Here is a 16683-nt window from a genome sequence, read left to right on the forward strand (position 1 = left end):
CTAAAGGGGAATTCTTTATTTGCAGTAATGAAAAATGTTAATTGATATTAATAAAACTGGGCTAAAAGATAGGAAATGTCACAGCTGCAGTGCCATTTTCTTAATTAATTCAAGTATTCTGTGCAGAAAATGTGTAATGTCAACTAATTTTTGGTCAATCTGTCAGCTATGTTCAGTTGATTTACAAAGGTAACTACCGAAAAGGCCAGCTTGGCAACCTGGAAATAAATGAAATACTCTTAAATTAATTAAGTTTAACTTTTTTCAAGCCCTTACCTTTATGTTTGAGCTTGTGGATATGGGGAAAACAGAGCCGGCTGTAAAGGCAATGGATTTCTGGGAGTTCTTCAGGAAAAAGATCAAAGAGGTTTTGTATCGGCGACTTGTATCTATCCAGTTGGAGTGGAAAATAGCCATCTCGAGGTGCTCACAATCCGACTTGATCAGATCACAAACGAAGCAGAATGGAAAGGTCTGGACCATCAGGCCATTGATATAGGCCACTGTGGCCAGGCCCGACCAAATGTCTGCGAAGAAGAGCAGGTTGATCATGGACAGGCCCAGGCAGATTCCAATCAGCAGGAACTGGACAAAGATAGTGTGGGCAATAGCAGGTCGTATAGTATCAGCAAATCTGAAAAAGAATAAAATATATTTTAAGTGTAAAAAATATTTATCCCTAATTTTTAGCTACTCCTTAATGAGCTGCAGATCCTTGATGCAGTTGTTTAAATCCTCTTGGTTTTCCCCTTCGTTTTTTTCGGGATCAGTGCATAGTTTATCCACCCTCAGGTGCAACAGTTTGATGTGGGCTCTTAGGATCAAGCCATATAGCAGGGGGTATACATCGCTCATCAGGGTTTGGGTAACACTGCACAACATAAGTGCTGTTTCGTTCAGGGCAGCCTTCCAGAAATTCAACCTACTTTCTCGCCAATCCACAAAGGGATTGAAGATACGCCAGGGCAATTTGCCACTCAGGGCAGCCGACAGAAAGGTGGATAAAGTATAGCAGGTGTATATCATCTGGTAGATGAGATAGGCCTTATTGCAACGAACCACCCATCGATGCACCTCTGTACGCTCCTCCAAAGTATTACAACGCTGGTCCATTTGGCTCAATATCTTTTTGGCCTTGTAAAATCCAGAAATATAAACATTGAAGAAAAGCACTTTGAACGGCATCCCAACTGCGTTGAAAAACAGCTGCAGAACTGTCACCAGTTCGCTCGGCGTGAAGGTGTTCAGATCCTTCATGAAACTGATGCTGATTCCGATGGGCAAGTAGATGACACACCAGGAAAAAATGAAAGTTGCAAAGATATAGTACGAAATCTTTGACTTCACGGGCGTGTGCCATCCCATACAGAACATCCCGTATTCAAAGTATTTGAAAGCCTCCGGGGAAGTCAGCAAATTCGTGGGAGTGGGATCTCGCAAGTAATGGAACCGCATTATTATTACACTTTTCCTTCCTGAAGTCTGATCTAAACTGTAGGATGGTGTACTGTTCACACTGTACTTATACTAGCCCGTTTTCTAAGTTTCCGTAAATGGTTTCTCAAAAATGCACAATTAATTGAATAGTTCCCACGCAAGCTACCCAAAATATTCAATTATCTTTTGTTTATCAAACCTGTAATTTTATGTGACCAAAGGTAATAACTTTTGACTTCCGGTAACTGTAATTTTGTGCAATGCACCTTGATTAATAATTCAAAATCATTTTTGGTTTGTTTAACTAGATTCTGAGTCGGTACATTCTGTTACCAAATTTTTAAAAATGTTTAATAATAAAATGTTACTAGTTTTATCATTCTAATAGCTGAGTGCCTAGAAAGGGATTTGATGTTTTTATATTTTAGTTAGTTGCTAGTTTTTCAGCTAAAGCCTCCTATTAATTTTCCGCCAATCCAAAAAGTGCTGAATATTCTTTGAGATAGATTTAATAATATGTTTCATACAGGATGCATCTAAAGGCTATCCTCTGGGATGTGTTTTTGCAGATACTTAAACAACATTTGTTTGTTTTCCTCTTTTCAAATCTGATTTAAGCCGCTGCGAACTGCTGCCGTTCAAGAGCCTCTTTTATGCTCAAAACAATTTGACAGTTTTGTCGACAAATTCCAATTTATTTTATTTCTCCCACAAGACTCTTATGCAAATAGTTCCCACGCTGCTTACGCACAATAAACAATTATCGCCTAACTATCGGTTGCTGAGCTTGTGCTCCATTGTGACCACAGCACAAAGGATGTTATTTGTTGAATACCTGATATTGTAATCACCTGCAATGCGCTGCCCAGCTTGAATTTCTAATTTCTTTCGCTTTTCCCAACCCCCCGGGAGGAGCCGTATCATTAAGTAGGCAACTACAGTCTTGGCCACAATCGCTGGCCATCGGACCCATACAGATGTAAATGTCTTTGCCGCATGATTAATATATGTGAGCGCCTTCGCATATTGCGTAGCCGACGTGTGCACCATGGAGGGAGAGGGTCCTTCTGCGATTTCGCAGCCATTGTCTGGCTGACTGGTGCTGTCGGCAGACGCGTGTGTTCGAGTTAATTTATAGACTTATCAACACTTAATCACCGGAAAAATGGCATGGCGCATGTGTAAAACGCAGGCAGTGCCACAGTGCCACGCATGTTGATTACGGCCGATGTCTTACGCTCGTATTTCACCCGGAGATGAAGTCAGGAGGCAGAAGGACTGCGGGACTGCGGGACCGAGGGACAGTGGAGCACACAGGCTTAATAGTTGTTAGTTAGTTTGGGGGCTGCGGCTCTGGCTGTGCGTATCTGCGTGTTTGGACTGTTGCGCTGCGTAACACATTTGCCGTAATTTATACTTTATAGCCCGGACCAGATATGAAAAGTCTCTGGCACACACAACACACACCATATAGCATAATATCTGGGGCTATATTTTTTCAGCTGCTGTTCAACATGTTGACTTTTATGCCATTTTCTGCGGCTGCCAAGTCAACTGTGGTCAGGCACTGGCCCTCTGATATTTATGCGTGCATATAAATAACAAGGTCTCTGACTTTCTCTGTGACTGTAACGCCCAGGATCTGGGCACTGCGAACTGGTAGCCCGGGGCTTATGTTATTAGATTTACGGCGGCATGAGGGTGATGCTGCTGATGCGCAGCACATAAAAAGGCTGACATTCAAATAAACCGCAAAGAGTTGACTGCATAATTAAAGCCAAAACACGGGGCCCGTGGGGGGTAAGTTGATTAAACGCACTGCTCGGGCCATTCAATAGGCCATCTGGCAATGGGCCAGGACAATTGTTAACCATTTGAGCGGCATTTGCCACGTTTGCTGATTCCAAACACACTCTGCCTCCCCCGTCCGAATGATTGCAACAACGTGACGCATCAAGATTTTCCATCTGTTTTTCCTACGTTTTTTTTCCCCCTCGCTCTGAGCCAAGTTGGCCATTTGGGCCAAAAGGCGCCCGGCCTGATGAAGTATTGTTTCTGGATCATAAACTGATTTGCCTAAAAGCATGTTTGTTTCCGTCTGTCTAGCGACTACGTGTTCAGCATTCACTGGCCCCCTGCCATGGAAAATCCATATTGATTTGACTGGCGGGCACCTTATTAAATTTTTCGATCCTAAACGTGGGCTAATTGGTTTTGTGCGGAACAACCTCATAACCGGAGTCCACTCATCCAGAAGAGCCGAGTTATGGGCCTCGGTTTAGCCGGCCGGCCAGAGCCATTAAAAATTGATTTATTTTTAATTATCAGTGACGTGCGGCGCAATAATAAATAAACGCGCAAATTTATTGCAACGTCAAAAGCGACGGCCGGCAAAGCGTCGACCTCAACAATGGCGTGTGTGTGCTCCACATAGGCTGTGTGTATGGTATATACACATATATGTTTTGGGTTTTCGCAAAATATTTAGAATGCTAGATGGAAAATGGGGGCGGTGCATGGAGGAGGAGGGTTTACAACGACCAGGCAAATCGAGTTGTTGGCATATTTTACAAACACTTTGCTAATGTTGGCGCTTGTCTAACATATTTTTAGTTGCCTCCGATGATGATGTTGCACGGTGCGGCTGGTGTTGCTGCTTTCCCTGCTTTCCCAGCTTTTCCTGCTATTATTGTTATTGCAGCTGTCGCTCATGATGCCCCAAAATGCGAACAAAAATGCCGCACGAAAAATTCTATTATCGCAGGCTCATTGTCGCGCCAGCCGTTTGACAACCGCTCGACCAACAACATTGTCACCAGGAACATTTTACTAATTTATTAACTAAACCAATGCCGTTCGTATGCAGAAACGAGGCAAATATTTGTCAGACTGCTGGCAACCGCATTTTGCTAATTTGAGCCATTGGGCGGCTGGCATTCCTTTAGCCGCGACCTGTTTGAAATTGAATTTCCACGAAATTTGAGATTTCTAATGCCCACTTTGCACCACCACCGCCGCGTCCATCAGTGGCTCGTTTGGCCATTTGCAGTTCCAGTTTCATCCGAGGACCGGGCACAGAGGACCGCACCCATTGTGGTTGCCCCTTTTTGTGGGCTCACGCGTTTAATGAATTTTTCATGTCATCAACGCTGTACCACTGACCATTGCCCGCTTTCAATTATTCACCAAACCGAACCCACCCGCCCCATTCGTTTCCCCCATTTCCACTGTACTTACCGCATACCAATTCAAATCAATTTTTGATTTGGCAGATTTACATTCTTTATTCATATGGCCAAGGAGAATTCTGTTTTTATTTGCGAAAAATTGTAAATTTATTTTCAGCAACGAGTTGGTCTGTATTTTTTCATACTCATGAGTTATGTGGATTTGTTGGGTAGTTTGGGGTATATTGGGTTGAAGGGTTTGAGTGCAAGTTGGGTTATTATCACGCGGAAGTATTTTGCGTTGTATTAAAAATAGGACATGCATGGTCAACAAAAATAAAGGACATTACAACGGTTTTAAAACTAATTGTAAATGTGTTTAAATGTCTTTATGTTTTCGCTGCATACTTTTTGGCAGCTCCTCTAGAAATTTTAAAAACTGTACTGATTTCGAAAGTAGTTTGTAATGTATTACATAGCTGAGTAAGAGAATATTTAAGGTTTTAAAATTATTTATAGAGATGTTTAAAAGAATGCAATAAATGCTTATTTCGAAAATCGAATTTTTTGATGCATAGTTTTGGGCACATTTTATTAGGACTCAAATATTACTGAATTCTGTAACTCATATCTCAATTATACTTATACAGACATACAGATACTTATCATAGCTATAAAGTGATATGTAATGGCTGCAGTTTCCGCAGCTGGTAGTGCGTAGTCGAGACCCTCGGTTGGAGTGCATTTATCCGCTATTTATTCGCGTCCCTTTCGCTGGTCACTATCTATCGCAAATATCGCTCACTGATGAGCGCCACACAGCCGGGCAATATATTTTATTCACATGCCAGTTTTTGCTGCTATGCGGTAATTGATACGCTAAACTGCATAAAGCAGATTATGACGTTAACATGGAAACATGGAAAATGAATCGCTGGCACTGAATGGTCAGCCAATGAATGGAAAATGGACGGAAAGAGCGGTGAAACAAAGTGCACAGCCCCACAAAGGAAACATTTAAATATTCAATAGAAGCAAAAAATGGCGTTGATGAATATTATTATTATTATTGTTATTATTATTATTGTAATTCGTATTAAATTTGCATGCTATCATGTAGTTATGCATTCGGTGAAATTTAATTATTCACATTATCTACTAATTTTTTAAATAATACTGTTTATTTTTCATGCTCTCTTTGCTGGCGCAGTGGAATTTAATATTTCCCAATGTGCGTGTGCGTGGTGTAAAAAGTTTGAAAAGCAATTTAAAAATGAAATTTATGAATTGTGTGTGTGTGCACCGCACACACATAAAATGCAAAAGCCGAGCGTAGAAATGGCAATTGCCGCAATGGCCAGAAGGTAATTAGAATTCATGACACGCTTATGAAATATCACACATACGCAGTGTGGCAAAGACGATGGTTCACACCCTCCTCCTTCTTGGGGTCCGTATGCTCCTACCCTCCTTTGATTTACGATTTTGAAATACGAACACACACACCCGGAATGAAAGGCAATGCAAAGTAATTTATGACAATGCCTTGGCCACAAAAACTGCGAACTGCAATCAAAGCCAAAAATGGCTAAGACCCGGCCAGAAGCTCATATAAATGTCAGCCGGCTAACGATGGATGATTCGAATCGGAATCTGCCGGGAGTCTGCTCGCCTGCAGATGCATTAGTTGGCCACTTGGATTGTCCTTCGTATCTATGGCTTCATCTCGGGAACCGCCTTTTTCCCCCAACTCTTAAGTCTGCCCCGGGAACAAAGCTCGAACTGTAGTTGAACTTTGCATACAAAATGCTCTCGCTATGTAGGTTGCACGGTGTTTTTTAATGGCGTGAAGTCAGCGGCGCGTAAATAAAAAAAAATGTTGTATAGTATATATAACCGAGCGTAGAAACATCATGAGGCATCTTAATAAATTACTTTGGGGATTTTGGTGCACAATTTTTAATATTGCCAGGCCGTGGCCCAGACAGCCACATCGTTGATATAGGGCCACCGGCACACCCCCGCTGCCAGCGAGGGGTTAAGGCTGGGGGGTTCGCCGCCCGACAGTTGCTTGACATTTCGAGTTTAATGAAATTTATGCAATTTTTCTTATTTGCCAAATGCACTGCGGCACTCGCAGCTCGCCCGCGGCGTCAGCAACACGCCAAAGTGCAATGCATCAAGCGGGTGCTTTTCACACCGAACGGGGTGGTGTTGAGCTGCTTAGATATAGACAGACCTGACAGCCCCCTCGGTGTATGTGCACTGGGGGAAAAGGTCACGGGAAGTCCGAGGAATGGGTTCTACTTAGGGCTAGGTGTGAGTAATGCAGCTCTGAAATAAAAATGTGTTCCTACAAATAACCTTCATAGGTTATGATGGTCGGAAAACAGTTCACAATTTATTATATTATATTTAAACTTTGGAAGATACAAATTATGTTATTTTATCAATTATCGTGATCATTATATTATCGTAAAGTTATTTAAAAATCGGTTATAACGTGCTTCTAAGAGCCTTTTCCAACACTAAAGAAAAGAAAACCACTTAGCAACACTTTTATAATTTTACTGCTTTCCGAAGTGTTGGTAACACCTTTTTATTTAGTAACCAGGTTAGATTTTAAACAATGCTAATTCAATCTTCTTTATTTTATTTCCTGATGGTTTGGTTTTTCTCAGTGCCATAACTATGTGTGACTCATCATTCGCGAAAGCGCGGATAAACTATTTGCACAACACACTCATATATCGCAGGCAAAGTTTTCCATTGTTTGACTCGGGAGAAATAATTCAATTTAGGCATGAAACTCAATACCTGCGCTTCCGTTTGCGTTCTGGCCAACTCGATTGTCCAAGTTAGTTTGCCGCGCCGAACTTTCGCGGTGGCTCGGGTTTAAAGCACAAGTACGTACTTGTTGCCAAAGTTCATAAAGGTGGCCTCCGTGCCTAATGATGATTATTTCTAGTTCATTTTCATTTAGCGCCATTCTTTTTGGCCCCTGCTGCTGACAATAAGGACGTGGAACTTGCAGGGCAGAGGATTGTGGAGGTCCGACGACATTATATTTTCATTGTTGGTCAGCCAAGCGCGAAGACTTTCTGGCGCGGGGGGGGGAAAAAAAAGAGGAGAAGAGTCATTTCCTCGGCTCGAACCCGCTGCCTCTGTTTTCTGGCTTATGCTTTCAACGGATTTTGGCTTGGTTGCCGCACGAAATGAAACAAAATGTCGTCAGGGTGTCATTTGGCTTCGAAGGACCAGGGACTAAGGACTAAGGGCCCAGGACCTGGGACAGGAATTGCTGCAGCTTTGCTTTTCATCCGGTGGCGGGGGGAGGGCTATCGGCGGGCATAGAAGCGCCTAATGTGCTCCGAGAGCTGCTAAAGACTCGGCAGTCGAGTTAATGAAACCAATAAATTAATTTTAATGATTGCATACAACCACACATACACACAGGACACATTGGAGCGTGCAGTTTGCTGCGTCAGGACCTTCCTTTTGCCTTCTCACTCTTTGCTCCATCGGGGCGTGGCACTCGCCATAAGTAATTGACAAAATCTTAATTAGTCCTTGGCATGTCCATTGAATGGCTTCTGTTGGTTGTCGAGTTTAATTAGCGTTAAATATTTGCAGCGTCTTGAGTTTAATCAAATTAAAAATACCCTCCCCCCACCAGCCGGGCAAAAATCAATGCCCCAGCACGCTAGACCGCCAATCAATTAGATGTTTAATCAAATTTTCATTAACCTTCGGCCGCCCGCGATTTCCGTGCAGGCCAATTAAAAAAGCCCGCCGTCGATTGTGTTTGCCAGTGTGTCAACTTAATCATTTTAGCGCATTATCTACTCACGTCCTTTAAATGTATGCTCTATATGTGCAGATATGCCGGCCATTATCCTGGCCAGGGGCAGTCCTCGGCGAATGTATGTGAGAGTGTTGCTTGCATGGAAAACAAACCGTAATCAGTTGAAGAGCCGAGTGCGCTCAAGAATTTCCACTTGCACTTGCCAACGGCCACTTGGAGCTATAAACTGTGAAGAGCTCTTCCGGCTACCAACAGCAGCATCCGGGCTCGGACGAGGACGTGAATGGGGATAGGGATTGGGATGCGGATGAGGCAGCTGCCCCATCGAGTGTCCTTGAAATCGAATACAGCCCCAGCAGCTGCTCCGGGGCTCCTCCTGCACGGAGGGAAACCAAACTATCTAAGTTGTGGGGTAAAAATTGATGGGTTTGTGATATTACAGTCTTAATTGTTAGAAAAGATTTATATTAGGTATATTAAAATGTTTTTTAGGTGTCTTTAATTTACTATCAGTTGAAAAAATATCATAATAAATCAAGTTTATGGGATCGTTTGTGTTGTACTTTCTCGCTATATTTTAATTACCGAGACTGTCACTATTTATATTTCTGAATTTATTTATTCCAAATGAAAAATGTTTTAGGCTTATAAGAAAATGTATTGTTCAATTAAGAACATTCTATATTCCCTCAGTGTAAAGCTCTTTTTGCGGCCAAGTGTCCTGATTCACCCTCAGTGTGTGACTATTGAAAAACTGTGCATAATTTCGAGAGAAAGTGCATCGACATATCTGCTCCAGGAGGAGATGGCTTTAATTAAAGTTTGGCTTGAGCTGGGCAGGGGCTGAGGGGCTGCAGGCGACCTCGATTGTCCTGGCAACTCGAAAACCAGGTTAACCTTTAGTTAACCCTTTCGGGCCCGATTCGCTTCTGTTGCTATACACAGATATCGCCGGCAGCTCGGCGTTGTCAAAGTGTCAAAGTGTAATCATGCTTTGTGCGAGAGGCTTAAATTAAATTAATTGACGGCCACTTGAAGTAAATTAAACTGGGCCCGAAACGCTCGCTTTTTTCTTCCTGTTGCCATCGTCAATGTCCTGCCTTTAAAAAGATTACAAAGGGTCAAAGGGATAGCTGCGATTGCTCATAATTGCGCGACGCCTGCGGCCAGCCATCGAATGCCCTTTGCTCCTGTTTCTTTTTACACATTTTGTATTCCTTATCCTTGTTGCAAAAGTGTCATTTGCGATGACTACGATGACTACTGAACGGCGGAGTGAGTGGGCGAGAGACAGAGCATTTGGATGGCAAACTAATTAAATTTTGCTGGCTGCGCTACGAGCAGGGCCCGCGTTGGTGGGGCCGGATATGGGTAGCCAAATTGGCGCCGCAAATTGGTAATTACCCAGGCTGAAGTGCATGTCAAACACGTAAAAAGGCGGCGGAGAGCGGCAAAGAAAGCGAACGGTTTCTAGCTGCCAGCGACCATCTCCGGACAATGTGCAATTAGCCAACGACAACTGAAACTGCAGGCTGCCACCACAAATATAAGTACACTGCGGGAAATACGCATTTTTGTCTTAGAAACTAAATAAATCAAAAGAATTACATAATGAAATCCTCAAATCGCTTTTTGGGGTACCTAAAATTATGCAACACTTTATTTTGAGCATTGAAGGCTCATGGAATACTATTGTTGCATACTTTTTGACACCTTTAAAAGTGATACAGAAAAACAAGACATTTTCTTGGTTCTTGTAAAATACAGTTTACATTTTAAGTTTCAAATCCATATTTGTATTGCCTTTTTTATTTTCTATTTTACTATTAATCACTGCATACTTTTAGACATATTTTAAAAAGATGCCAGAACTTAATCCACTTCTTTGGTTCTTAAAACAAAATCTAAGCACTTTTTGTGAAACATGTATAAAACCATATTGAATTGCAGTTCTAAATGTTGCACATTTTAACTATTTTTTTTCCCCCAACTACCTCATTTCTCTCTCTGTACCTACATATCTACAGCTGCATCCACACGCCACTGCGGCGATGACAATCAAGCAAGCGATGCTGCCGTCCACGCAAAGCAGCTGACGACGCGTGTCCTGAGTGTCCTTGCTGTATCTGTGTGTGGGTGTGCTCTGGTGGCAGTAGGTATGTGTGTGCCGATGGCCTTTGGCCGCCTTGTGGGCGGCAGGGCGTGGTCAGCTGCAGTTGAGCTGCCTAATTACTTGTAAGTTGGCGAATTTGCGGCATGGCGTTTTCGGGGGCCCGGCAACTAAATTGAATTTGACGTGCCAGCAAGCGGTCAATTGCTAACGAGTAGCACCACCAGCCCGAACCACCAAATGGGAGCCAGCACCACCGGAAGGTTAAAGACAGACGAACGGACGGACGGACGGATGACGTCGCGTGTCCGGCGTTTCCTGTTTCCTGTGCCAGCGCAACTTGCTGATTGCCGGCGTGTAATTATTTTTTAAGCACTTTGTCTGCCCGAGAAATTAGACCTAACTAAGCCAATCTCTTTTATTTCATTTCGGTTATATTCGTTTTTTTTCCCCCGCTGTCCCGGTTGCATTTGAATAGAAGGCAAAAATACAAGAAAAGAACGAACAGAGCTTTGGGATTTGGCTTTTGGGTCACACACGGCGGTCGGGAATCCTTGGCGCGTATATCCTCTTGTTGCTTGGCTTTCATTTTTCGGTTGCTTTGTCCAATTAGCAACTGTTTCGGGGGCTACGATTTCATTTCTTTTATTGTGCTCGTTATCCTTTTTATTTTGTTTCGTTGTCGTTGTCGCGGTCTCCTCTTCGGTTTCAGCTTGTGCAAATTTGATATCCTTGTTACGCCAAATTGTTGTACAATTATTCCCGCTTCCCCACGCACCCATCGCTGCCACTTTTGAACCTCTTTAATTCGAAACGAATCGAATCGAAGGATATTTATATGCTCCACAAAACGTCATGGTACCCCCTCATTGTCATTGTCCTGCGCCAATATTGTCGCCCTTTCGATTATTTATGATCTTTACTTTCCACCGAGTGCTCCCCACGGGCCTGCGGCCAAGTTTTAGTAGTCATCGTCCTCGGTTCGGTAATAAATTTATGCTTTTTTATTTCCTCCTGTCATAATTTTACCCTCAAACACACACACATAGAGAGAGAGGGACTCGCACGCAGGACGAGATGGGGGATGGCGATAGGAAAATACTTGGCCATTTTTCCCTCACTTTCTCAAGCTCGGTCCTTGGGTTCACTCCTTTCAGGACCTCCGCTCGTCCTCGCACTCCCTCTGCAGTCTGTCTAGAAATTTTCCAATTGATAAATTATTTTATGGCAAATACACAAATTTTCTCATACGCACCCTTACTCCTTTGCCTCTGTGTGTGTGGTTTTGGTTGCTTTTTGCGGCCTGGTTTTCGATTTTCATTTGGTGGGTTTTTCGTCTTTTCTTATATTTTTTTTGCCTTACTCTCGTACATACTCGTACTCTTATCCTCGTAAAAGTCCCGCATTTCGTACTGCTTTGGGTACGTAATATCCTTGTGTACTTTTGCGTATTTCCTGTCCCAGCCTCTTGGCCAAGTGGTCACTCATTGCTCGGCTGCTGGCCATCATCATTTTGCTCAGGCTACTCCTCCTTTTTTTTTGTTTCGTCCCGAACCCATAAAATCAATCATCTTTCGTCGGAGGCCCTTCTTTATCAATATTTTTTGCGCTGCCTTTCATCAAAATTTGTTGCTTTGCTGTTTTTTTTTCCTGCTACCTATAACATTGGGCCTAAAAGGAAAACAAATTCAAGTCGATTTATAAAGCATTTAAGTTGCTTTTCCTTTCACTTTGTGCGACTCCGGCCGGCGACTCCTTATAAATATGCTACATTTATTTTAATAGAATTGTTTATGAGCCCCATATTGGCAGAGCCGGGCTCCAGCCTGCGCAACTGCCAAAACATGTTAAGTAGGGAGATTGCACGGGCAGTACATATATAAAAAACGGCGAGCGAAACCCCATATATAGGGGAAAAACCGCGCCAAATCAAAGACAACAAATCCAGAATGCGCACACAATATTTTGCGGGATTATTTCAGTTGGCTTGCTGTCACTGCAAAATTGGAAGGAGGCGAGTGTCCTGTGGCACTATCCTGCGGAGACCAAAAGTTCGGGCTACGATCCAAATTTCTGTTAATTTGGCAGCTTGTCCTGCGTTGGCATTTTGTTTTTTGCCTGCCTGCCGTCGTTTATATTTTTTTCCGCTCTGCTTGAGTTTTATTCGCCTGTGGAAAAAAGTCACAGAAGACTCAAATGTATATGCGAATGTTCGTATGTGCACTAACAAAAAAGATGACAGGCTTTATTTGCCCAAAACTAGTCATTTAGAACGTGAAAAACGATATATTTACACGCGAAAAATTATTGCTAAATTGGTTATTCGAGTGAAAGATGAATTAAATTTATTTAAAAGCCTTTTGGAAATGGGAAATGGTTATACGAAGTTTGAAATTGTGTTAAGTCCTTTAAGAATGTTTAGTTAATCAACAATCCCCTTTTTTAACATTTATAACTATTTGGTTTTTGATTTGCTTTTTTGTAGGGAAAGATACATTTTTCCCTAAAAATAATTTAAAGACACAAATAATCTATAAATTACTGATAAAAATAAAAATTTTAGTTTTATAATTAAGACTATATTTGAAGTAAAATTAATTTAGAACCTCCTTTCTTCGAGTGTACTCGGGTATCTCACTCTCGGTCGCCTCTATTCTGTGTGCAGATATGCAAAACGCTGTGCACACATAAATTTCAGTGTTGGGCCACGCTTATTTGCATAGGAATTATATATTTGGGCACGGCGGCTTAGCTGCATTACACAGGACACCAGCACATAGATCCGGACAAAAACTCACACCGACAAACGCCAGGACACACACTCTAACACGAAGGACTCTCTGTGGTCATGCAGAAAACTAACGCATATCGTTTTCCTTGTATTTTGCAGCTATAAATTTACAAACGCCCCAGGAAAATGCATTGCAGCAAAACAAGCAATTAAAGCAGTGCAGCCCCGCAACCACGAAGCGAACCTGTAGCAATATCCTGCTATCCTGCCGCCTGCTGTGCTAAAAACCTATTTTGAATAATTAAAATTCCGTAAGTGCTGCAGTCGAAGACGTCGCCAGAGGCGAGGCGAAGCGAAGTGGTTGTGCGAGTGGAAGAAATCGCAGGACAGCGGCAAGCAGGGGTCTCCCATTGCTTGCAACACAATCTGCGGCCTGCAAATTCGTGTGCAGCAATGAAATAATTAATTCAATGCCCCTGACTAAGTCGCCGAGCAGCATAAGCAGCAGCAGCAGAATTGCTTACAAATTCCAGTCCTTCAGCAACGTCAGCTGCCACAAGAACAGCAACTCCGGCAAAATGGCCGCTGAAGCGAGGACAATTAGCCAGCCAGGACACATCCACGATCGGCGGATGAGGAGCCTGCCCCACATCCTGCTCCTGGCCTTCGCAGTGGTGTCATTGCACCTCGAGAGCGGTAAGTTGAACACGAGACAGTTGCCATCTTATATAACATGCAGCAAGGCCTGCTTAATCAGCCATTTAAAAGCCAAACAATATATAAAAAACATATATTACATGGCACATTTGAGGTCTTATCCAATTAGGTAACCAGTTAACAGATGTAGATTGTTAGAGAATAAAATAAATTCCCGCGTTTAAATCCGATTCTAATTACCCAAGTTATGGAATCTAGAAGAGCAGCTTTGCGGCCCCATTCTGAAATACATGGGAATTACGGAAAAACCCAACATGAAAATGGTTTAAAAATGTGACCCCTCTTAAAAAGGAATATTTAAATGCAGAATAATAGGGAATTACGGAAAAACCCAACATGAAAATGGTTTAAAAATGTGACCCCTCTTAAAAAAGAATATTTAAATGCAGAATAATAGGAAATTCATCCACGATTTCAAAAAGGCATCCCACGTTTAAATCGGGATCCAATTACCTAAGTTATGGAATCTAGAAGTGCAGTTTTGGGGCCCCATTCTGAAAGACATGGGAATTACGGAAAAATCCAACATGAGAATGGGTTAAAAATGTGATCCCCCTTAAAAAAGAATATTTGAATGCAGAAAAATAGGAAATTCATCCACGATTTCAAAAAGGCATCCCACGTTTAAATCGGGATCCAATTACCCAAGTTATGGGATGTAGAACTGCAATTTTAGGGCCCCATTCTGAAAGACATGGGAATTACGGAAAAATCCAACATGAGAATGGGTTAAAAATGTGACCACCTTTGAAAAGGAATATTTGAATGCAGAATGACAGGAAATTCAACCACAATTTCAAAAAGGCATCCCACGTTTAAATCGGGATCCAATTACCCAAGTTATGGAATCTAGAAGTGCAGTTTTGGGGCCCCACTCTGAAAGGGAACTACGGAAAAATCCAACATGAAAATGGGTTAAAAATGTGACCCTCCTTGAATAGAAATATTTGGATGCAGAATAATAGGAAATTCATCCACGATTTCAAAAAGGCATCCCACGTTTAAATCGGGATCCAATTACCCAAGACATGGAATCTAGAAGTGCAGTTTTGGGGTCCTATTCTGAAAGACATGGGAATTACGGAAAAACCCAACATGAAAATGGGTTAAAAATGTGACCCCCCTTAAAAAAGAATATTTGAATGCAGAATAATAGGAAATTCATCCACGATTTCAAAAAGGCATCCCACGTTTAAATCGGGATCCAATTACCCAAGTTATGGGATGTAGAACTGCAATTTTAGGGCCCCACTCTGAAAGACATGGGAATTACGGAAAAATCCAACATGAAAACTGGTCAAAAATGTGACCACCTTTGAAAAGGAATATTTGAATGCAGAATGATAGGAAATTCAACCACAATTTCAAAAAGGCATCCCACGTTTAAGTCGGGATCCAATTACCCAAGTTATGGAATCTAGAAGTGCAGTTTTGGGGCCCCACTCTGAAAGGGAACTACGGAAAAATCCAACATGAAAATGGGTTAAAAATGTGATCCCCCTTGAATAGAAATATTTGGATGCAGAATAATAGGAAATTCATCCACGATTTCAAAAAGGCAGAATAATAGGAAATTCATCCACGATTTCAAAAAGGCATCCCACGTTTAAATCGGGATCCAATTACCCAAGTTATGGAATCTAGAAGTGCAGTTTTGGGGCCCCACTCTGAAAGGGAACTACGGAAAAATCCAACATGAAAATGGGTTAAAAATGTGACCCTCCTTGAATAGAAATATTTGGATGCAGAATAATAGGAAATTCATCCACGATTTCAAAAAGGCATCCCACGTTTAAATCGGGATCCAATTACCCAAGACATGGAATCTAGAAGTGCAGTTTTGGGGCCCCACTCTGAAAAACATGGGAATTACGGAAAAACCCAACATGAAAATGGGTTAAAAATGTGACCCCCCTTAAAAAAGAATATTTGAATGCAGAATAATAGGAAATTCATCCACGATTTCAAAAAGGCAGAATAATAGGAAATTCATCCACGATTTCAAAAAGGCATCCCACGTTTAAATCGGGATCCAATTACCCAAGTTATGGAATCTAGAAGTGCAGTTTTGGGGCCCCACTCTGAAAGGGAACTACGGAAAAATCCAACATGAAAATGGGTTAAAAATGTGACCCTCCTTGAATAGAAATATTTGGATGCAGAATAATAGGAAATTCATCCACGATTTCAAAAAGGCAGAATAATAGGAAATTCATCCACGATTTCAAAAAGGCATCCCACGTTTAAATCGGGATCCAATTACCCAAGTTATGGAATCTAGAAGTGCAGTTTTGGGGCCCCACTCTGAAAGGGAACTACGGAAAAATCCAACATGAAAATGGGTTAAAAATGTGACCCTCCTTGAATAGAAATATTTGGATGCAGAATAATAGGAAATTCATCCACGATTTCAAAAAGGCATCCCACGTTTAAATCGGGATCCAATTACCCAAGACATGGAATCTAGAAGTGCAGTTTTGGGGTCCTATTCTGAAAGACATGGGAATTACGGAAAAACCCAACATGAAAATGGGTTAAAAATGTGACCCTCCTTGAATAAAAATATTTGGATGCAGAATAATAGGAAATTCATCCACGATTTCAAAAAGGCATCCCACGTTTAAATCGGCATCCAATTACCCAAGTTATGGAATCTAGAAGTGCAGTTTTGGGGTCCTATTCTGAAAGACATGGGAATTACGCAAAAACGCATGAA

General features: G+C 42.0%; 2 protein-coding genes across 3 annotated transcripts in view; one reads left to right on the forward strand and one right to left on the reverse strand.

Moving 5' to 3' along the window:
* LOC108024816 (limbic system-associated membrane protein) overlaps positions 1 to 16683 on the forward strand; it is a 141507-nt gene that overhangs the window by 49022 nt on the left and 75802 nt on the right. For both annotated transcript variants that reach the window (XM_050888654.1, XM_050888655.1), the window contains exon 3: positions 13410 to 13946. In XM_050888654.1, the coding sequence (XP_050744611.1) occupies positions 13721 to 13946 (226 nt within the window). In that variant the 5' untranslated portion in view covers positions 13410 to 13720. The remainder of the gene's footprint in view (positions 1 to 13409; positions 13947 to 16683) is intronic.
* Positions 144 to 1455, reverse strand: LOC108026055 (odorant receptor 98a). Its single transcript, XM_017096749.1, has 3 exons — positions 695 to 1455; positions 277 to 634; positions 144 to 218 (listed from the first exon to the last, which is right to left on the reverse strand). The coding sequence occupies exons 1-3, from the start codon at positions 1453 to 1455 to the stop codon at positions 144 to 146; spliced, it is 1194 nt and encodes a 397-aa protein (XP_016952238.1).

Source organism: Drosophila biarmipes, chromosome 3R (assembly GCF_025231255.1).
Source record: "Drosophila biarmipes strain raj3 chromosome 3R, RU_DBia_V1.1, whole genome shotgun sequence".
Taxonomy (NCBI): Eukaryota; Metazoa; Arthropoda; class Insecta; order Diptera; family Drosophilidae; genus Drosophila; species Drosophila biarmipes.

What these genes read in the sequence shown, in the direction of transcription:
- LOC108026055 (XM_017096749.1), bottom strand. Translation starts at nt 1,455, where the DNA reads ATGCGGTTCCATTACTTGCGAGATCCCACTCCCACGAATTTGCTGACT. An exon ending in GATCTGCAGCTCATTAAGGA is followed by an intron (nt 635 to 694) that starts GTAGCTAAAAAT and finishes ATTCTTTTTCAG; the next exon opens with ATTTGCTGATACTATACGAC. An exon ending in CCACAAGCTCAAACATAAAG is followed by an intron (nt 219 to 276) that starts GTAAGGGCTTGA and finishes ATTTATTTCCAG; the next exon opens with GTTGCCAAGCTGGCCTTTTC.